The sequence below is a fragment of the Octodon degus genome, unplaced genomic scaffold (assembly GCF_000260255.1).
Source record: "Octodon degus isolate 3935 unplaced genomic scaffold, OctDeg1.0 scaffold00025, whole genome shotgun sequence".
Lineage (NCBI taxonomy): Eukaryota > Metazoa > Chordata > Mammalia > Rodentia > Octodontidae > Octodon > Octodon degus.
The window spans coordinates 11,173,345-11,196,888 of record NW_004524601.1 but is presented as its reverse complement, the minus strand read 5'-3'; the positions used below and the strand labels follow the sequence as shown (position 1 = coordinate 11,196,888).

The 23,544-nt window shown below is 38.0% G+C and overlaps 1 protein-coding gene across 1 annotated transcript in view; it reads right to left on the bottom strand.

Moving 5' to 3' along the window:
- Positions 1 to 878: 878 nt before the first annotated feature.
- Col5a2 (collagen type V alpha 2 chain) overlaps positions 879 to 23,544 on the bottom strand; it is a 153,329-nt gene continuing 130,663 nt past the window's right edge. Inside the window, exons 37-53 of the mRNA XM_023712336.1 lie at positions 22,795 to 22,889; positions 22,305 to 22,412; positions 22,143 to 22,196; positions 21,282 to 21,335; positions 20,382 to 20,543; positions 19,509 to 19,616; positions 18,309 to 18,416; positions 17,221 to 17,274; positions 15,104 to 15,211; positions 14,522 to 14,575; positions 11,834 to 11,941; positions 11,401 to 11,454; positions 10,219 to 10,326; positions 8,868 to 9,159; positions 6,650 to 6,837; positions 4,362 to 4,601; positions 879 to 2,561 (exon numbers count right to left, since the gene is read on the bottom strand). Coding sequence (XP_023568104.1) covers positions 2,415 to 2,561; positions 4,362 to 4,601; positions 6,650 to 6,837; positions 8,868 to 9,159; positions 10,219 to 10,326; positions 11,401 to 11,454; positions 11,834 to 11,941; positions 14,522 to 14,575; positions 15,104 to 15,211; positions 17,221 to 17,274; positions 18,309 to 18,416; positions 19,509 to 19,616; positions 20,382 to 20,543; positions 21,282 to 21,335; positions 22,143 to 22,196; positions 22,305 to 22,412; positions 22,795 to 22,889 — 2,042 coding nt within the window. The 3' untranslated portion in view covers positions 879 to 2,414. The remainder of the gene's footprint in view (positions 2,562 to 4,361; positions 4,602 to 6,649; positions 6,838 to 8,867; positions 9,160 to 10,218; positions 10,327 to 11,400; positions 11,455 to 11,833; positions 11,942 to 14,521; positions 14,576 to 15,103; positions 15,212 to 17,220; positions 17,275 to 18,308; positions 18,417 to 19,508; positions 19,617 to 20,381; positions 20,544 to 21,281; positions 21,336 to 22,142; positions 22,197 to 22,304; positions 22,413 to 22,794; positions 22,890 to 23,544) is intronic.

The following is a 23,544-nucleotide window of genomic DNA, read 5'->3' as shown; positions in this document are numbered from 1 at the left end:
TCCCACATACTGGGATTGCAGGTATGTGCCACCAGGCCTGGAAAATTGTTAGTTTTTTCTTTTTTTCTTTCTTTTTGTTTGCTTGCTTGCTTTTTTTTTTTAATTTAGTACAAGATCTACAGGATCTACAGGGTCTCCCTATGTAGATTGGACTCATAATGATTCTCCTGTTCTCAGCCTCCCAAGTGCCAGGTTTATAGGGGTGTGCCACCACGCCCAGTCTCAATCACCGTCTCAGCATGCCCCAGGAGTAGGGCTGGCATGACACGCCGGGGACCGAACCTGGCTGCTGCACTCCGCCTAAGCAGGCATTTTAGTCCTCTGAGCTATGTGGCTGGCCCTTGTTAGCTTTTTCTTAATAGAATAACCACACATTTTTGACCACTCATCTGAAGTTATGCAACCTATGTAGGTTGAACTTGAAAAAATATCAACAAAACTCATAAATCTCTTTAGCTATATAAATATTGGAATCAAACACATATTGCTCAAATAATAATGAATTTGTGAAAAAAATTTGCCTGAAATAAGCATTGAATATGAACCGTGAAAATATTTAAACTAAATTCATATGTGACAATATTGATATATTTTATTATAAATTTATGCAAACATAAAAAATCTGTGTTTTCCTTTATATCAGTACTACTACTCTGATATTTTTGGAGACTGTGATAACTGTCACACTGTCTTTCTGGGGAATAGCACGGGTAGATTTTCACTTATAAGGCAATGTACACATGATGAAAAGCATTTGTTGTATCTTTCAAACAAATGGCAAAGAATACCAACACCTTACTTGCCACTGTTGAGAATGAAATAGAGCTAATATGTTCAAATAAATTCCAAAAAACAAAACAAAACAAAAAAAAAACCACTGACATGATAAATGCGTGCATTTAATTTGATGCTTTGCAGAGATACATGGCCAAAGTTCTGTGCATGGCTTGTCCTTGGGCTTCCCCCTGTTTATTTTTAAATAAGAAATTAAAATGGAGCCAACAGATGCAATGAAGGAAAAAAAAAATCTCTTGAGACATGAGGGGACCTGCGTGCTCTGGTCTCAGAAACATGAAAGCATTACAAAGCACAGCGGGTACAGTATGACAGCAGAGCAGAGAAAGGCACTGGGACACCACTCTACCTTTTGGGGAAGGGAAGTCTAACAGGTACATCTTCACAAATGTCATTGATGAAACAGTCTTTATTTAAAAAAAATTGTAAAGAAAGAATTTCAGCACCAACATTAAAGGATATCATCATAATTATAATAATAATTTTCAGCCCTGCCTATCTCCAGTCTTGGAATAACAACAGAAGCATAGCACCTTTCAGTATCTAAAATATAAACAAGAAGAGTAAGTCCATCCCAGCTTCTAGAGATGAGGTAGCTCATGCTAAGAAATGTTGGGCCATTTTGTCTATGCGAGTTCAAAGGCCAAATGTTCTAATCCCAATCCTCACATTTGATGAGCGACAACTTCACAACTCTGGGTTTCTACATATTTTTCTTCATTATAGGCTTCAGGATGAGAATGTACATGTGAAAGAGTCCCAACTATGGGACCCAACGATGTGTTCATAGACATATATGCAATTATTTTGCTCAATGTCTTCTTGGGTAAGAAAATACAAATGCATTAAATGCTATACATCTCTCCGTATTCACAGAATGCATCAAAAGGAAAAGGCACTGTGAAAATTGAATATGAAATCAGTCTAAACATATCAGCCTTTACAAAAATTTGAGGTGGAGCATTTTTACTTTTTTCTCCTGAAGTTCCACTGAGTATATACTATTTAAAAACTCTATGTAAGGCAGTGAAAAACTGGCATTATTTTTAAATTAAAAATTCCCTGTAATAGTTATACAATATCAAGATGTGGATGTGGGTTTCAATTACGAGGTTAAACATTTTTATTTTTCACTACTAATCTGGGAATAAGAGGTCACAAAAGGGCTCTACTTTCTATTTTTTAAACCTCAGCCAAGCAAAATAAACATGCGTTGTGGTTTCATATACCCCACTCTTTAAGCTATCTGCCAGGAAGACGAATTTCTTCATAAATACTAAGCATTTTTTTCATTGCATTGAAATAAATTGAAGAAAACAGAGTTTTATTTATTTCATCAGTTTACTTTTTGTAAAAGGTGATCACTGTCACTGGTTGTCTTAAACCTAAACTTTTGTATTGAAAAATATTTTAGGTCAATTAAAACTTGAGAAGTGTCAGTAAAATAAATATTCTGAAGGGTAAGGAGGCCAGGCACGTAAGATCATATGTACAGTGCTGATGTGGAATCAGCCATTACTTCAAGAGTCTCAGGATCAACTTCAAACAGTCAAAGGTTCTCATGAAGGGCGCTGGTTGTCGTTCAGGTGGTGCGTGCTGCCGGTCTCTCTGGGTTTGCGTTACATGAAGCAAACTGGCCCCAGTTCCACGCCAAATTCCTGGTCTGGGCTGCCAATATCCACGGGGGCGATATCTATGATGGGCAAGCGTGCCACGTTCTGTGTTCTGTATTCCAAGACAGTCTTGCCCACATTTCCATTTCGTTTCTGAAATTAAATGACGCAATAGATGAAGAGTCTATTCAGACTTTCCCAATGAGGTGAGATGACAATGTATCCAGCTAATTTTTATAATTTAGAAGCAAAGAGCACTACTTAAAAGTCAGAGCACTCAAAGCACCAAGACGCATAGAAGGTTCTTTTTCTAAGTAAATTCCTTGCTCAAATAGTCACATCATAAATTATGAAAGAACTTTTTGTTCATAAGCATAACATTATAGGGTTGTGGATCTAGCTCAGCAATCTAAACTGGGAAAACACAAGGCCTGGGGTTCGATCCCCAGCACCACATGCCTTGCCAGCCCTGTGTCGAGCCTAACACCAAGACGTATAATGGAACACATCTGCAATCCCAGCGCTTGGGGGTGGGAGGTGAGACAGAAGGATCACTATGAGTCCAAGATGCATAGTGAGATCCTGTACCAAATGTTTTACAAATGAGATTATAATCCATCATCCCACATTTTTCCTTGTCTTTTATCTGAGTACGCCATTTTAAAGACATGCAAATCAACTTGACTGCACATTTTAGAATCCAGATATTTTGTTAATAGCTAAATACCTTACAGAAGAACCAAAGAGAGCTGCAAACAAGCAAGATCTAATCCTAGGGACCCAGTTCCCTCTTTCCCATGTTAATACTTCTGCCGCACCTCATGTCCTAATACACGTTCAAGTTTACCTGAAGAACAATTGTGCACAAAATGTTGGTGTATCTACACATGAGATGAATTTGTTCTGACTTCCAATGCCATGCTAGTATTTTTAACAGATTTTCTTCTTTCAAAAATAAAAAAGCAGATAATAAATAACTTAAGAAGTACTGTGTCTCTCACTTTTAAGTTTGCAGACCAAAAAATTAGAGAAAAAGAAGGGCTGCAAAGACAGCCAACATTGTGGCCCTAGCCCTTCAAGGTCAGTGAGGACTCAGGACATAGGAGAACCTGTACTGTAACATCCTGCAACTCAGTGGTGTCCCAAATTTTCTGATCAAGGGGATTATGGAGCCACAGAGGAAAATGATCCATGATGTAGAGTGTGCCTAAGGAGAGTCACATGGAGAGAAAACATTCTCTCAAGCTCTCACAGAGAGCAAATTGGTCAAGCAATGGCTGTGATTCATCCATATGGCTGACGCTGACAAAGGATCTATAAACTGCTGTACAGGGTTTCAGTGTAAATCCTGAGGGGATTTGACTGACCTTGTTAGATACAAAAGTTACATTTTTTGTTATATAGGTCTTCCTTTATCTTAGTCTTAATCATCTAACAGAAAAGTATAAAAATGAGGTATAAAAAGTAAAGCCATATTAATACGCTGAGCTGTGAAAGGCTCAAGTCAACAACTTCTTACGTTGCCTGTCATGCAGATAACCCACTACTATTATAGACTACTGGACTATTTTGGAATATTTTGCTGAATTCATGTACCTACAGTATATGAATGGCAATGGAATACCCATCTCTGACAAAACTAAACAAAAAAGGGGGCTACAAATGAAGGACCATTTTGTAGTGAAAAAATATAATCATATCTGTATATACAAAATAGTTCGCATAGGTATACAGCTACTTTCTCTTGTTCAGTGAGAAGAAAGTTTTGAACTAACAGTGTTTAGACAAGATACCATGTCTGCATCATGTACTATGAATAACTACAAAGACAACAATATAGAATGTATTAATTATTGTAACTCTCCTACTAACCTGTTTTGAAACTGTCTCATTGCTACTTCTTTCTCAATAAAATTAATATAAAAATAAGTAAATGAGATAGAAAGTACGCACAGAGCAAGTATCTTGGAGGACTGTGTATCTGAATCTCAGGTTCCCGTCCCCCTTGATTGCCAGGTCATTTGCTCCTTTGAGCACCACGGCCTTCTTGACGCTGCTGGTCTCGTCATCCATGTAGCCTACACTGTTTTTACAGATGTAAGTAATATTCTGAGATGCTTCCTTCGATAAGAGGCGCAAGAAGGTCATCTGGGTAATAGCAGTATTAGGAGACTGGTAATCTCCGTAACTGAACTAAAAGAAAAACAAAACACAATACTGAAGGATTTCCTAATGCATTAATTAAATTAATTAATTTTAGATAAATCATTTTTGAAGTATGTTACCTTAATTCTTGTCATATAGTAAGCTACTCTATACACATAGAATATATTAATATTTCCATGTATGCTTACATCTGTCTTTAGTATGTCAAAGAAAAGAAGCTGATTAATAATCATAATTTTCCAGAGAAAGGTTAAATATTTTAGAATATATCTTAATCATATAAAAAAAAAACTCATTAGTTTTACAGCTAAGTGTAATAAGCATTGAGCATTAACTGTTGGAATAATTTTTTTTTTTTTACCGAGCTGTTCTTTACTTGCAGGAAATACAAATTAAATTTTTCCATTTGGCAACCCAAAATTATCAAAAATAATTTCCCACGGGCTCTTTTTCATTTCATAATTTATGTTTCATTTTCAGTGCTAATATTTGAGGTTTTACACAACATAGGAAGCCACATTTCCATTGCTTAAATTTACGTTTAAGAATTTCTTGTTCATTAACTAAGGGTAGAGTCTGGCATATCTTGCACACACCCGTGGTGTTTTACATCTTGTTTATTCTGAGTGGATTCTGGGAAAGGTTAAGAGCAGAGATCAGAAGAAAATATTGGAGAAAGGCTGGCATAGTGAGATCGGGGATGACTTATTCATGTTACAGTAGGACGCAGCAACACCAGATGAGGCTCTGAACCCTGGATTGTGTAAGAAACATGCCAGAAGTTGTTGGCAGTACCAACAACTTCTGGCAATCAACAACTTCTGGCATTACCAGTCCTATGGATAACCCACTACTATTATGGACTACTGGATTATATTGGATTATTTTGCTGAATTCACACACCTACAATATTTAAATGGCAATGCAATATCCATTTTTGACAAAACTAAACAAAAAAAAGGGGATACAAATGAAGGACCATTTTATATCTGTATATACAAAATAGTTAGGAAAGATATACATCTACTTTCTCTTAATTCAATGAGAAGAAAGATTTGTACTAATAATATTTAAAACAGGATATCATGTCTGCATCTTGTACCATGAATAACTACTACGAAGACAACAATATGCAGTGTATTAATTATTGTAACTATCCTACTAACCTATTTTGAAACTCTCATTGTTATTTATTTCTCAATAAAATTAATAAAAGAAATCAATAAAAAAAGAAACAGAGCACATTGGAACTCAGAATATTAATAAAATTTATATAATTACAACATACTTTAAGTTTAATACTGCAACATTCACAAAATGATTTCAGTGTTGAATGACACGACATTTATCACTTGTCCTGTACAAGACACCACGCTGAGCATTCAGATTCACACAGCCCGTGGAATCCACACTGCCACTCTCTGTGCAAGCTGTCAACCCTAAGGCTCTGGAAAGTTCTATCACTTCAGAGAGCCCAACATCAGGAAGAACTGCAGCTAAGCGTGAGCACCAACTCCTGAAGCTAAAAATAGTGACCATCTTTCAACTGAGGCAAGACCACTTCCCAGTCAGTGTCAAATGCACTAGATGAATTCATATTAAAAATATTCCACCCAAAAAAATCATAACGCAAATTTCATTTCAATTTGTCTCATGGTAAAATGTGTTCTGCATCTCTATTGTAGTTGTTACTGAGAATGTATCACTGAAAAACAATCATGGCAAGAAATAGCAGCATATCATACTGCTAAATAAATACAAAGAGGGCTGGCCAGATGGCTCCGCAGACTAAAGCACCTGCTTAGGCAGAGTGCAGTGGCTGGGGTTCAATCCCTGGTGTGCTGTGCCAGCCCCACCCCAGGGTGTGCTAAAACAGAGATTGAGACTGGGCGTGGTGGTGCACATCTGTAATCCTTGGGAGGTGAAAACAGGAGGATCGCTATGAGTCAAATCTACGTAGTGAGACCCTGTAGACCCTGTCCTAAATACATAATATACATAATAAATAAATAAATAAATAGGAGCTCATAAATAACGAAAGCAAAGGTTACAACTAAGTAGTCATATTAAGTTACCTGAGATCCTCTATTCATGTCAAGGCCATACCATACAGGTTTATTGTCAGGAGATTTGCTGGCCCACCAAGTTTTAAGCGGGATCGTAGATGGGTTTGCTGAAATGCATGTTTCTCCTGTTTCCATATTGCAGTAAACTTTGATCGCATCTTCGGCTGATCCCTGGTTAGGATCGATCCAGTATTCACCTATTTATCAAAATAGAAACACTTTCTAAGTGAAAAGAATCTCAAAGATGTTCCTGAGGTCCCAAATTAATTAACACAGGATTTGAAAAATACAGACTTAGTAATTAAGGACACATGGGTAGGGCCTTTCTACATGCTAATTGTGGTTCCAGGGCACTGCATCAAACAGATCTAAGGCTCAAAACATCTATGTGAAATAAATCTCTTCTCCCATTTTATCGGAAAAAAGTATCAAAAATGGATAATCACTGTAAGTGATTTTGCCAAGATAGATGTATTCCCATTAATTTCTGAAATCAGTATTTGAAAAAAAAATAGTAGTAACGTATTATCAAAATTATGAGTAAAGTGAGTATATGAGTCAAATTGCACTTAGGATACTATGGATAAAATCATTAGCCCTCTGTGAAATTAATCTTCACACACAAAGGAGAGTTTTGAAACAAGTTTTGAGATAACATAGACCACAACCATTTGAGGTACTAGATATGATAAAATAAATATACATAAAAATACAAATTTATGGATACATATTTATGAAAACATGAGTTGCAAGTAAAATAAAATAAAAGAGGATGTAAAGTAGAGTTGAGAATAACATTGCCCATTCTACAAAGAAAACATTTTAGCTGTCCTTGTCAGTGGTCATTCCAAAGTTAATTGAGATGTTTAATCATTCCACAGCTTATTTCCGTGGTCAAGGATCTCTGTTCTCTAGGCATTACCAGGACAATCAAGATGAGAATCTAAATATTACCTTTTTTTAAAAAACAAAGTTTACTTGAGAGAGAGTATGGCAGTAACTAATAGTGTTTGTGGACAAGATATCATGTCAGGATCTTGTACTATGAATAACCCATAAGAAGACAACAATATGCAATATATTAATTATTGAAACTGCCCTACTAATCAGTTTTGAAACTGTCTCATTGCTATTTGTTTCTCAATAAAATTATATATAAAAAAGATGATAACTTTTTTTTAAGCACGCTTATTGTAGTGGTTGATGCATTGTGTCAACTTGGGAAGTTGAAAGCTTGGATGTATCTGCTCAGTGATTCCAAGCTCTTGGGCCTGGGGAGCTCTCCACTAGGACAGGGAGGGCCTGCCTTAGAGTGACTCAGCACAAATAGGGTAAACAAATGGGTTATGGAAGGATTCCACAGGTCACTTCCTCAGGGCAGGATGATCTTAACAGCCCCTGCCACTTCCTTGAGGAGCTCTGGTCTTCACAGCCAGCATAGAAGGAAGGGAGAGAGGCTTGATAGATGGGACACCTGCTGCTCCTTCCTCTGCTCTTTCCTGTTTTCTACTACCATGAACTTCTGTCTTCTGCTTTGTGGTACTCTGCCTTGGAGCCAGACGAGTATGAACTGAAACCTCCACTATCTGTGAGCTAAATAAACTTTTCCGTCTTTAATTTTGGGTTTTGGGTATTTTGTCCCAGCAATGAGTAAAAACTAACTGAGACACTTATGCAACTAGAACAGGATCATTATTGCATGTCAAAATGTCTTTGGACCTCACTGTAACAGGGTCCTGCCAGGACAGGTTCTAATAGTGTGATTCTTGGAATATTAAGCTGTATGAAAAGAATTACATATTCAAACAAATTTGGGAAATAATATGTGCTTTCTTTTTCTCTCAGTGATCCAACAGTTTATATTACCACATTAAAACTGAGAGGTAAATAAATAGGTTTAAGCAGATATAAACAGAGATATAGAGATAAATACAGATACAGATATATACAGATAGATTGCTTCTACTTCACAAAATTTACTACTAATTTAAATGTAGGAGTTCCTAATGGAAATGGAAATACTACCATGAAATTTTAGACTATCAGAAGTGTATCTCCTCTATCACAGTTCATGCCATTCTTCGAGGTCTTCACCACCAAACGAGAAGCTCTGGGGCATGCTTATCATTCCATCTCTTACTAATTAGAGAGCTAATCAAACACTTTTTGTGTGAGTTGAGAATACCACTATCAGAGGTGCACTCTGCCCTGGGCCAGCTACACTCACCGTTCTGTTTGGCCGAGTGGCAAAGCTTCAAGTCATCACAAGTCCGGGCCGGGTGCTTCCTGGAGCCATCAGGGCTGCGCATGGTTTCGATCTGACTGCTGAGCGACTTCAGGGTAGCATGGACTCCTGGGTCAGTTTTATTTTTGTCATCAGGAGCAGCCTGATCTTCAGTAAACTCTGGAAGTGGATCTGGCATGCTCTCATCATAGTGGCCCATGATGTCCCCAAGAGCAGCCGTAAGATGACCAGGGGGACCCGGAGGGCCAGGTGGGCCAGGCTCACCAGGAGGACCCTGATTAAGAAATGAGAACAGTATTTCACACACTAGTTTTAGTTTTGTTTTCCCAAACTGGTCTGGGATGAAGTGCACAGGGAATTTACAAAGGGACATTCCAATTCAATGGTCTCAGAAGAGTGACATTCCCTCCAGCAAACAGAGAGAGCTGATTACCATGCTATCTCCCACCAGCGCTAAGGGCTGCCTGTTTCTCAGTCTACATATTGCATGTCAGAATCTGAGATAAATAAAAGTCAATCACATGATACTTGCTTATGTAGAGATCTATAGATAAACAGATGTATGGCTATATAAATATATGGAAGTATGATCCTATAGATATATGGCTATCTGGATACATAGAAATATGAATATAAGGATATCTAGATTATTTTTCTCCAAGGTTGTCATGATTCTATGCATTCTAATCTCAAGGAGAAAGATATTTTATATACCAAAAATCACTAAACCACCAACACGAAGTTAATACAAAGCCACAGAACTCAAGGTATTCTAATTCAGAATTTGTTCTGTGTTCGTAGAAAAATGTAAGCCATATGACATGTAAGCCTACTTAACCCACAGTGAAAATAATGAACATTTTGTCTGATGGTATTGCAAAAAAAAAAAAAATGAGGGAAAAGTAAATAAGAAGAAAGTACAACCAAGAAGAAAGTACAGTTTCCCAGATGAGCGCATGAGTATTACTACGCACTTACGTGGAAGACACATGACACTTTCCAAGTTTTTATCCTCAAGTCAGAGTTATTAGAATTTTTTAATAAAATATTTTCACTGAAATCTCCTGAGTACCATTTTGAGAAAGGAAGAACTTCAATGTCATATACTTCATTTGCCAATATTTTCATAAAGATTTTATGAATAACTGGCATTTGACAGACATTTAAAATAGTGCCCAAGAAAGAAACTCATGTACGCATTCTCTTGTGTGCATTCTGGGTGTGATTTCAGGGCCCCTTCAGTCTCCGTCCATTGGCCTCACAGACTTCGCTGGCTGGAATCCACACTACTGACATGGACAGTGTGGCCTGCATGCAGACCCTGGGGCTTTACCTCCGGACCTGCTTCTCCTACGCTGCCGCGCACACCGGGAGGCCCGATCGGCCCAAGTGGACCAGGGTTTCCTTCTTTTCCTGATGGGCCAACTGGGCCTGGAGGACCCTAAAAGAAAACAAAGACTGAGTTTTAGATGCTGTGAAGAAAAAAAGTTTAGAATGCTTCTCTCTAATTAAAGAACTGTTGTAAGAATGGAGCTATTGCAAAGATTTATTGTATTCATTTTCTTAACGCCTAATAAATGGTCTTCTGTCACTTTGTCACAGTGCAGTTTTATCACACAGGAACTGTTCCTGATCCTTGCATGGCAGAAGATGATAACAAGTGAATGACCTTCATAGACTAAGCACTTACTTCTATTGGTATTAATTCTTCTGTTCAATTTCAAGTAAACTTAGTTGAAAATTAAATTAATTTAGAATACAGAAATGAGAGAAGATGGAGTATTTATTACAATAAATTTTATCATATTATATCTATAAGATTTATTATAATAAATAAATTGTGGGTTCTTATACTATAGAATTTCATCTTCTCATGGTTATCCTCATTACTATTATTCTCAATTTAATGTATGGTTTCCTTATTCTGTATTTATATATGGAAGAAATTTTTCTAATTGATTTTTCTTTGTTTCTGGGTTCCCTTTTTCTATTTTCCTAAATAGTTATATGGGTGGGTCAATTTCTTATGACATGCTAGAGACAGCATTGATATAAATGTATAATTTCTAAAAGCTTCAAAAATTAGCTTCATCTGGATATTCACTTCCAAATTAGCCTGGTAGAAAGTATTCTGAGAAATAATCACAATTGCTTAAAAAGACAAAATATATCCAGCTTCAAAAATCTGTCTCCACTTCAAGAGTAGTTCTAATTACATCAAAAATGAGTAAAAATGTTAGGGAAAATTCAATTGGTCTAAAATGAGAAAATAAACAGATAAATACACACCAACCCTAGGTAAGGGATTTTACTGTGGGCCTGTATTTCAAGAAATTGAAATTAATAGCTGAATGGTTTGTCTCATAATTTGCTGTCTAATTCAGAGAACATGAACCAGCTCCAGCTTCAGTACCACACACACACACACACACACACACAAGACCCAAGCATCAGCATTATGCCACCAAAGGCATCATTATTATTTACATCTGTAACATTCCTTCTCGTTACTTACTCTTGGACCAAATGGACCAGGGATTCCGGGACTGCCTTGCTCACCGTTTGGACCCTAAGGGGGAATCAAAGTTTAAATGTCACTAAAATATTCATTTCTTCTTAGACTGTGCCACTGTCAAGTATTGAAAATATCCTGGCACTGGCGTTAGCATCACAAACTACCAAGTCACCACTCTGCAATCTCGTGAGTTCACCAACACTAAGGTCCCTGTAGGAATACAGATGTCACTTTTTGCTTTATTTCTTCCCCACAAAATTACAACATCTATTAGGGTGTCGCTACTTGGTAACTGGGTAATTAGTACTCATCCATAAAATTTTGAAATTGAAATACAAAACATCCACGTATTGTATGAACAGAAAAGCATTCTTGTCAAGGAGCCTGTGCATATTCACATGAAGAGAAGAATCCTCTTAGAGCGACAACTTACAGGAGGCCCGGGAAGACCCTGAAGACCAGTGAAGCCTCTATGGCCCTTCTGACCTCGGTCACCTCTGTCTCCATTGTCACCTTTGTCCCCCCGAGGTCCTTGAGGGCCCTGGAAGCAGAGTTAAGGCACAGATATTCTTACTTCTTGACATTAAAATATAATACAATTGAACCATTTACATCTTTAATTTTGAATGTTGTATTTTGTATGGATGAACACATTCACTTACATAAATACCTTTAGATAAATATATACCTAGGAATTTTTGTCAGTTTTTCCTAAGGAACAGTAGGCAAACAATGAATATTTCTCATACATTTATATTAAAAAGAAGGGTTTTTTTTTTTAGTTTCATGTAACCTATCAGTAAGGTATTTAAAAATTATATCTGATATAGTTAACTGATATAATTACATAAAAGCATTATTTCTATAGATTCTTTGAAATTAAAATAGAAAAGTACTTTTGTTAACTTATTTTGCTTCTTCTATAAATGAAACGTGTATTAAATTTGTAAATGCAGATGACCTAGTCAGATATGATAGCCAGGACTATGCTAAGAAGTAGGCAAGAATTCAAGCAAATGAAATCAGAACATTATCACTACACTGTCCTCATCCGAAGGAGAAGCAAAGGAGACCTTGGTCACCTTCATCGAATCTGCCTTATCTCTCTGTGCACAGGTGCAGTGGCCCTAGTCCCTGGACACTAGAGAAAAAGCCACAAGGAAGAATTTTACTTTGGAATAGATACTGCAGGTGAAAACCAGCTGACCAATCTCAGCCATGCTACATGGATTATTTGTTTGTTCCTTGTGTTTAGTTTTAGGTCCAAGAGAATCAGGACAGCTTCAGGGGTTCAGCAGTTCACAGCAAATCCACCAATGGCACAGGGCCGCCCACTACAGGGCAGCTCCCACTGTCTGTAGAGCTCACCTAAAAGCAACTTGGAACCCTGTTAACCTTGCTTTGGAAGATGGACATAACCAAGTCCACTGGCTCTTGGGTTAAGCTTGCCCTTTTTGGTGCAGGTTTGCTATTTTGACTTATAAATTTAGTCTTTCTTAATTGGCATATATTGTAGAATCTAGTACAGGGTCTCCCCATGCAGCTCATACTCATAGTGATCCTCCTATCTCAGCCTCCCCAGCACTAGGAGTACAAGTGTGTACCACCACAGCTGGTCTCGGTGGTGAGCACCACGCACTTGCAGTTCCAGACCAGCACTGCGTGAGGTACCAGGCATCAAACCCAGGTCCTTGCACTTGCCAGGCGGGCACTTAGACCACTGAGCTATCTTCCCAGCTCCTAGAATCTTTTTAATAATAAAAAATAAAACTATATTCTGGTAATCATTTCTTTATTTTTTTTTCTTTTTTTTAAATTTTCAGTCAGGTTCTCAGTATGTGGCCCAGGCTGGGCTCCTGCCTCAGCCTCCCAAGTGCTGGAATGAGGGCCATGCACCTCTCCATTTGGCTCATATTTACATGTCTGTATAGCAATGTAAATTTATTTTTTTAAGTAATTTTCTTTTCCTTTTTTTTTTTTTTTTTGTATTTTAGGGAAGGGTCTACAGCGTGTTCAGGGTCTCATTACTAGGTCAGACTCGTAGTGATTCTCCTGTTTACAGCCTCCCAAGAGCTGGGATTACAAGCACACCACCACACCTAGTCTCAATTGCTCTCTCAGCAGGGGTCAGGGCCTGCACAGTAAGCCGGGGAATCAAACCTCCGGCCCCTGTGCCTGCTTACAGCTGCTTTAGTCTGCTGAGCTTTTTGGCCTGCCCTATATAGCAATGTTAATTTAAACATCAAAATCAACTTGAATATTTTCATAATATATTAAAGGTTCATTAATTTTGAGGAAGCTCCAAAATTTCACAATTAAAAATAAACTAAACAAGAAAACATCTACTAAAATTATCAACTAAAGTTCACTTGTTAATAAAGAAAACTACATTATTTCTATAACTGGCTAGAAAAATCTTCCACTTAACATGCTATGCAACTATGAAATCTTTGCAAGTCATGCTCAAATCAAAGCAGAGAATAATGATTTTATAATATGACCAGGGCGTTAAGAGTGTAATTGTTCCTCAAGAACACAGACATTGATTTATAGATGTGAGGAACATGATCCATTGGATTCCTCAGAAGGGATAAAGATAAAATACTGAGACATATGAAGAGTAACAAATAATCTGGAAGTGACTGCAAAGAGCAAAAAGAACAAAAGATAGGCAAAAAAAAAAAAAAAAAGGCCTGGTTAAAAATGAAAACCTCAGACTTGAATCACGCTTTTGTAATTTGTAGGACAGCTCTGAGAGTAATGCACTGTTATCCTCATTCTTTTAAAGATAAATGTGACCCTGAAAGTCTTCACTAGTAAGGTAATGTATGATGTTTCGATATACATATGTATTTTACATTGATTAAATTAGTTCAAATGATTCTACCTTCTCAATTCTTATTGTGTTGTGGTGAAAACTATCGAAATCCATTCTCCTGGCTTCTGGAAATGTATAGCAAATTCCTACTCTAGAGTCTGCACTAGAAAGTCTTGCTTCTAAATATAATCTAGTATTCATTGATTCTTTGCCCCATCCCCCTTTTGCACTGTAAATCATATTTCTTTTTTTGCAAGTACATTTCATGTAAGAAATATATATTTGTTAAAAAAAAATACTTACTGGCAAACCACGTTTTCCAGCTCGGCCAGGTGGTCCCATAGGACCTCGAGAACCCTAGAAAAAAGTTTCATGTAAGAGGGCATGTAAAAAAGAATATGCACATGCCAGGTAAAGTATGTAAGGAAACATGTGCCTGAGGTCGGATACTTCTGTGCACGTATGTATGCACGCATGCATGTGTGTGTATCTCTCCATATAGTCTTATAAATCAGTGAAATCTGATAAATATCTATATGTAGGTAAGAATGTGCTAATGCAAATAATAATTTTAAAGTCAGTCTTAGCTACTGGCTTCACTAAATGAAGACTTTTATTGATGATAAAAAGACACTACTTGATTGATTTGATGCGTATTTATTACATTTCTTCTAAATTGTTACATTTTAGATAATGGAAATCAGCACATTAGGATCTTTAAATTGATATTCAAAACCAAATATATTTTAAGACTAGTATATATGTATATATGAATAAAATGTTATACATATATATATTAGCTCGTCTTTGGCTGTTGATCATTCTTCGTCTAGTCTTTACCCAAGTGCACAGGGTGGCAGTGCCCACAACCGACTCCCCTCTTACCGGATCTCCTCTCTGCCCCGCGTCTCCTGGTGCACCCACTGGGCCAGGAGTCCCAGGGGCACCGGAAGAGCCTGGTAGACCTGCCGGCCCAGGGTCTCCGCGATCACCCTGATGAGAAGAGCCACAGTATTATTCTCTAACATTTATTGCAAGGAGAAGGCATCCTCTCTATAATACTCACAAGATAAAAAGTAGGCCTTCTAAAACAATTTTATGTACTACTTTACAAAACTTACCTAAATTTACTAATTAATCAAACTGAAGGACGTAAGACTCTCTTAAATGTCCAACCTCCTCCTTCTCCTCTCCCCCACCTTGCTGCTCACAGAGCCAAAGCTTTTGGGGTGTAGGAAGTTCAATTCCAGGCTTTGCCATCTTTCTCCAACCAGCAGGCACAAGGTGAGTGTCTGGGTGCCTGGAAGGCATAGTCTTTCCAGAGTGTGAAAACAGGGAGACTTTTAAGGAAACCAAACTCCAGGTTTTCAACTCTGCATGTGTTCTTTCAGAAAACTAGTCTTGGAGCAGTCTTTCCCCATTCCCTCTTTAATAGTCATTCTTCTCTCATGTTGAGATGAAAAGTAGGTCATATCAAGCAATCATTAGGTAAATATTTCTAAGTACTAAAGAGTAAATACTTTCAGTCACCAAAAAAAGAAACACTTCTTGAATGCCCTTGGGATAATCCTAGGAGGACTCTATGAAAGGAAGAGGCCACTCTTGTTTTCAACCTGATGAGCAAATTATGACCAAGCTCCAAATATTACCTTTGTAAAAAGTCAAAAGTGAAAAAATTATGTGAACATAATTATTTGGCTTGAAAAATAGTGCCAGGCTTTATTTTCTCTGGCATGCACAAAGTCCTGAGTTTGAATAACAGGAGGCGAAGGAGAAGAGGGGAGAGGGAAGGAGAGGGCGGAGACAAGAGAAGAATAAACAGATTTTATTTTCTGACACAAACTAAGTCTTATAGGACTGATTCAGTTGGTAATCAGGATGAACTTTGGCAGTTAGGTTAAAAAACAGACACAAAAAAATGAAGAAGTTAAACTGACAACTCCAAGGTTTGTTAAGCAAATATACTTAAAGCACATATACATTTACTCAGAACTATTTCCACTGCAACTAAGCCTCTAAACTTATAATGTTTTTAAAAACAAATGAGACAGCAACATAAAGTGTGCATAGGATTCATAGATTTTCAAGATCATTTTAGCAAGTACATCAACAAAACCTGTGAAGACTACTACCCTACACAGTATCTACATAAAGGTGTAAAATCCCAAGGCTGAGACTTTGCAGACCCTGAAGTTCCAAGGTTCTTCCAAGTCTCTTTCATATTTTTCCACCCTGAGTGTTCCAGAGTATCCACCCACAAATATTTTTAAAGCATGTTACTTAACATAGAAATGCCCAATGGTATAGCTATTAATCATATTTCAGCTGTTTAAAAAACAGGTTCAGAAAATTTGCTGAAGATCACATAAGTAGTTACTCAAGGAGTCACTGTGCTAACTCAGGTCTGCTGGCTCCGCAGTGCATTCTGCCATGAGGAGAGGGGAGGGGAGAAGTGCTGCATCATGGGAGATCATGGACTAAGGAGGGCACCTGCCCTCCTCAGCCTGGTGTTGTACAGCTTTCACAGGGACTGAAGCTCAGACAAAGTTGGGAGGGCTTGCGGTTTGGCACAGGTCTAATTTCAAAATTCTTCATGAAGTGTATGATGATCATATCCTCAGCAGGCATTCATTTCAAAGAGGAGGTAGAGAATTTGTGTCACACAGCTCTATTTCATCTTTTGTATTTTTTAAAAGTGAGATTGGGGTTCACCAAATGTATCCTCACCCAAAGCCTTTATATTGCATTAAAGATGAGAGCAATTTGTCATGCTGATCTTAATTTTAAAAATACCAAGTTACCTTGGTATGCATTCAATTGTCATTTCGTTTACAAGATTTTGCAAAATTATGATGCTACAGAAAGATTTATTACTATTTTTTAAAAATCAGAGCTGTATTGGAGCTGGAAAATGAAATGTAGTTTTTTAGTGTAATACTAGCATTACAAATATTTCAGATCTATGTGCATCTAGATTTTTAAACTGGTGGCAGTGTTCTTACCCGTTCCCCAACTGCACCGTCCCGTCCTGGAGTGCCGTCATTCCCAGCCGGGCCCTAGAGAGAATAAGATTGGAAAAACAACTTTACTTAGCAATGGACAAGTCTCAATTCAATGGTCAGAAAGGTGTCAGCATTAATTAGCACTTAGGTAAACCTCACTTGGAAAAAATCTAACATTTTATCATTTGGAATGGCTTGTAAAACTATCATATTCGAAACTGTTCACTCCAGCCTCTTATTTTGAAAAAAACAATCCTCAAATTTCTTTAAATGTACAACAGTTACATTCTTGCTAACTTTTTGCACTATAAATGAACGCATTTTTTCACCTTTATTTCTTGACTTTATCCAACTAATGTTCTCGAGGTTTTGAAATCATATAGCTACATTTAGAGGATATTAAATTACTGCTTTAAATATAGTCTTCTCTCCATATTTGGATTACTTCAGAACTATGTGTTTATTATTTGATAAGAAACAGCTGTGAAAGTCACTGCTTATTTCTTTCAAGAAGATATGAGAGCTGGGTGACACACACACACCAAAGAGCCATGAAAAGGGCAGTCTAACCTTTAACTTCTCAAACTGCCTGTCAAAAACCAATTTCCTCTCAAAGACCCTAAAGGAACATGACATTCATAATGTGACTTTATGGTGAGATTTAGATAAAATGATCTCAACTTGCCTTTGCCCTTCTTATGAGATATAATAGTTACATTAATCCTATCACCAGGAAGCTTGGCAAATTTGATAAATGCCCCATTAGAGAATGAAATAATAACAAGGGAGAAGATGAATGGGAGTGTCATTTTACCTTGAAAACAATTTGGCAAAAGCAAAATCAACGGAAAGAGTCAGCTCCAGACCAGACAAAGGTCAGTGCAAAGACACGGATTTTGTTCCCACTCCTCTCTTCTGCAATTTAGCCAACTCTCTAGGGAGCTAAGTATACCAAAGAGCACCACTACAAAAACTTCCTAAGGTCACATACATAATCAACTTATCAATTTCTAAGTCAATTTCTAAATGAAAGAATCGTTCCCACAATCCCCAGATAGCACAAAAGTTCTAGTCACTGCAGCACTCACTTCCGGGCCAGCTTCTCCCACGGGCCCATTGGAACCTGGGGGACCCACAGGTCCAGGGGGACCTTTGTCTCCTGTGGCACCAGTTGGTCCTACTTTTCCTGGTGTGCCCTGAAATTGAAGCAGGAATATGTCAACCCCTTGTGTAGAAATGTAAGAATGTCATTTCCCTTAAAGGCTATGTTTAATCCCATGGTACCTAAGTACTGCCTTCTGTTGCAGTAATTGTTCATTATCGCATAATAGTCTGTAATGCCTGTTTAGAGGCATAGCCACTTTTTCTCACATTCCTCTTGACACATCAAAGGCCCCAAAGCATCTTTTGCACTATGTGTGCAACCATTCGGGGTTGGGGTGAATACAGACAGTTCTAGCTACCCCTCAGAATCTCCATCACTGACAGGATACACTCAGGTTTTCTCACTCTCATTTTGTCTGCTCTTCCTATTTCTGTATTCTAGGACTGCAGTCTCTCCACTGAGGAATTTCAAGTTTTGATTTCTAGTCGGATTCTCACAATAGGAAGATATCCTTGTAGCTCTTAATGAGCTGATCCTGACTTGCACCCACAGGTATCTCAGTTCCAAGATTTCAGGTTACATCTGTTGACATTTCGTATAATAAACCATGATTCCATTTTTTTCTTGTTCACTGCAAATGATCAATAGTAAAAGTTTAGTCTGTTCAAAGCTAATATTGAATCAAACTTTCATCTAACTCTAAAGAACATGAGATTCTTCAGGATGCCCCCAGGGGACAGGAGATTACCTACAAAGTGCTTTACAGTTCACCCAGTCACCTCTAACATTACTGGGGCTCAATTATTTCTTGCCTTTGATGGTGTACTGTGAAACATGGATGTTTTTGTTACTCATGTTTGTTTTAAAAAAACACCGCCTCCTCCCCAGGAGGTCAGCACCCCTGTCTGGATCCACGGATCTCCTTAGTCTTTGATGAAAGATTTAGGAATCATCCAAATTGTATTTGCCTATTTCTCTAGCCCTAGGGTTAAACAAAAACATTTTTTCAAAGACTTAGCAAGGTAGTTCAGGATTTGATATTTAAGATCAAAAGGACTTTAAGGGACTCAGGGTTTATGTTAGCTCAAGACAGCTTACATTTGTCTCTCATGCGAAAACCAATTATCTCTCTGCAATTACACTGTATAATTCAGAAGCAGTATTGACCAACATGGCTACTTACCGCGGGGCCTGGCAGGCCTGGCATGCCTCGCTCACCTCGCTGTCCGGGCATGCCAACAATCCCTCTTTGCCCAGTGGTTCCAGCTGGACCAGGGGGACCATCTGGACCCTAATGTTGATAATAAACTCTAATTAAAAACTTCATAGAGTAAATTTGTATCTGAGGGAAATTATTTTAGAATGATTCCAGCCAGACAGGTTTTTTTGGCATGAAAAAGACTACCTGTTTCACAAAACCCTACTGTGTGAGAGCAGTCCTAAATTATACTCTACATAGAGCTTTTACAATTATGTAGAGATGAAAACAGTTCACGAGTCTGAAAGGAGCTTGAAGAATAATGTGAATATTGACTGGATAAAGAGCTAATTTTGCAAAGAAATAAGTTTCTTCCTTTTTAAAAATTTAAACAACTATGGCATAAGGGTGCCTGGCTGTCATCCAAGTACTTGGGAGGCTGAGGCAGTTATGTTGCAAGTTTGAGGCCAGCCTGGGCTGCCAGTGAGATGGTCTCAAACTGATGCTCTGACCTAAGAAAAAGAATTTCAAATGAAGAAAATAAATAGCATCTATCTAAAAGCACTAATATTTTAAGCATCAGATTAATATTCAAATATAAAAAGTGTTTAAATTTTTGGACACAGACATTTACCAAAGAAATTTTTTAAAATTGTGTCCATTCCTCTTTTTTAGACATTTATTCATATTTTTTTCTAGAGCAGAAATATTTAATAAAATGTCTATAGGACATAATGTACATCAAGAATTCAGAAATTGCTGGAATGACATTTAAATAGTTTCTTTGTGGTGGTGATTCTTATGTGCTATGAGTTGCAAGTAAGTGGGGATGGTCTACAACTAAGCCGCCAAACTCACAGGTTGCCCATCTTCTCCGGGGTCTCCTTTGTCTCCTGGGCCACCAGGGGGGCCAGCTGGTCCTCGATCTCCCACTCGCCCATGAGATCCAGGGTCACCACGAAGACCTGGAGGTCCCTCCTTCCCAGGCTCTCCTATGGGCCCTGCAGGTCCTGGAGCTCCCTAGTATGACACAGAAAGAAATACTCAAAAGAGAAAAGGGGAAGCCAGTAGGCAAGGGTGACACAACAAGCTCGGCCTCAGACTCAGGTGCCAAGACTTGCAGGTTCATTTTTCCTGATAGATAATCAGTCACTTAATATATTTAAACACAGCTGCAGATTATATATGTATTAAATATATTTAATATATTTAAATAACAGAAAACACAGCTGCAGATTCATTTCCCAGGAGAAAATCTATTATCATTTGCAGACAGCCCTTCAAATCATTATTAATAGTGGTGAAATTAACCTGAATTTTCAAATTTATTGAAAACTCTGTTCCAGCTGGGAGAGTAAAATTTTTTAGCCTCTTTTGAAAATTTAGCCTCTTCTGAACCGATCTCACAATAAAAGAATGAGAGTTATCAAAGACTGTTTCAGAGAAGCCTGCCAGCTGAAGACAATGATGACTAGCATTAGTACCAGAGCTACTAGTGATAGTATTTAGCACCAAATAGAGTAATTTGCAAACACCAGAGATAAACAGGACGTGCGAATCATTGCCTCAAAAATATCCTGGATGATCAAAGTTTTTTGATGAAATACTGGTATGCATTACTGTAATAAACACTATAGAACCAGAAAACAAGCCACAAGAGGTTAAATGAAATAAAAATGATATCTGTGTGTGTGTGTGTGTGTGTGTGTGTGTGTGTGTGTGCAATTACTGATGAGTTGAATTACTAGATTCACTTACGGTGGGGCCTGGAGGTCCAACTCGACCAGCAGAACCAGGAAACCCAGTAGCACCCTAGAAATATAATACTGTATAAGCAATTTTTACATAATAGCAATTGATTATATGTATGTTTCAGAGATCTATCAATCCCCCCATCTCAAGAAAATTTAAGACTTTAGATTCCCTTCCACATGACAGCCCTATCGTTTTCTCCTCATGCACCCAGTATTTTTGAGAAAGATTCCAGACAGATTAGTGGTAAAGGCTCTATTTTTCCATTTTTCATTTATCTTGAACATAAGTAAGTAGGTTTATGAGTATATAAATAGTTAATATAATGAATTCTATAAAATGCTTTCAATTATCCATGTTATATATGAAGCATCTGGCTCATGAACACTACGAAACTGATTTGAGCCCAGACCTCCATCTGAATTAGGTATAGTTTGATATATTTTGCTCTATAATATAATGGATATATATATATATATATATATATATATATATATATATATTCACTATAATAATTTCAGGCAAAGGTAAACTTTTACATGGCTAGAAAGTCCTAGCAGAGCCAGCCTGATAGCTCAGTGAACTAAAGCACCTGCTTAGGCAGAGCACAACATCTGGGTTCAATGCCCAGTATGCCATGTCGGCACTGCCTGCAGGGCCTGCTGAGGTGGCGATTGAGACTGGGCATGGTGGTGCTTGCCTGTAATCCCAGGACTTGGGAGGCTGAAAACAGGAGAATTACTATGAGTCTGATCTACATAGTGAGACCCTATGGACCCTGTCCTAAATACAGGAAAAAAAAAAAAAAAAAAGTCTTAGCCGACTGAACCTAGTGTGCACAACCTCCAGAGTGTCAAACCAACTTACAGGTGGACCTTGGGTTCCTCGACCACCTTTTAATCCAGGAACACCCATAGGGCCCTAAGTAGAGAGAAGTGAAAAAGAAACGCTGTAGTAAAGCAAAGCAGACTACACATACACTCCACGCTGGGCACTGGCCAAGCCACCCCTTTTATTCTTCTCACTTACGTGAGGACCAGGGGACCCTGCCAGCCCTTGTGGTCCAGGAGACCCGGCATTTCCCTTCTGTCCTGGCTCTCCAGGCTCACCCTTCACTCCAGGCTGGCCGTCAGGACCCTGTATGAGATGGAACAAACGACGGTGCATGGTGAGTCTTATACAAAATGATCTCACAGTGATTATTTTAAATCACTTAGCCATACAATGTGAAAACGTGTTTTATAATCAGCATTAGATTATAGTAGAAGGAAACAAAATCTGAGATCTTTGAAAGTCTGAACATTGGAAGCTATTCCAGTGTATTTTTATTTTAACAAATACATAAGCTTGAATGTTCAAGTGCTAATGTATGAAAAAATGTATTGCAGATGAAAACAATGCCTAGGAAGCTGTAAAGCTTTGAGAATCTTTGGGCTCTTAAAACGTATTGAAATGATACCTAAACTCATTGCTATCAGAAGATGTACACTTTTAAATTGGGTATATTTGAAAATTATACCTGAGGTCCAGCAAAACCAACAGCTCCAGTTGGACCATTTTCACCACGTGAGCCCTGGGAGAAGACAAAAATTAATGAAAATTTAGCACAGTATTCTAAATAAGAACAATATACTCAAATAGAATTATACCAATTAGATGTCACTGAAAATGAATATAGAGAGAGAAATTAGACATATTGCTTAAGGAAGATCTCCAGGGATGATATAAATATGTAGGCCATAAAACTTCAGGGTCATATGTCCCAAAGAAATGTCTTAGGGCTGGCCAGATAGCTCAATGGATTAAAAGTGCCTGCTTAGGCAGATGCAGGGACCAGGGTTCAATCCCTGGCTTGCCATGCCAGCCCTGCCCTGGGGGCATACTGTGATAGTGACTGAAACTAGGCAGGGTGGCACACACTTATAATCCCAGCGCTTGAGAGGCTGAGAACTGGAGGGTCACTACGAATTTGGTCTGTGTAGCGAGTCTGTATACTAAATACATAAAAAAGAAACTTCTTAATTCCTTCATAAAAGCTTGCATACACTTACTAAACTAGGTAAGTAATCATTTTTTTTTTCAAATTTACTTGGAAAGGCAAAGATTGAAAGCCAGGAAGTTATTAAAAACCTAAACCAGTGATGGTGAATCTTAGTTTTCAATGATATGAACAGCCTGCTGTGGCATGTGCCATAAGCTTGCTACCACTGGGCTAAACCAATAGGCACGGAGATTAGAAGAAGGGAAGGGGAGGAGGGGAGGGGAGGGG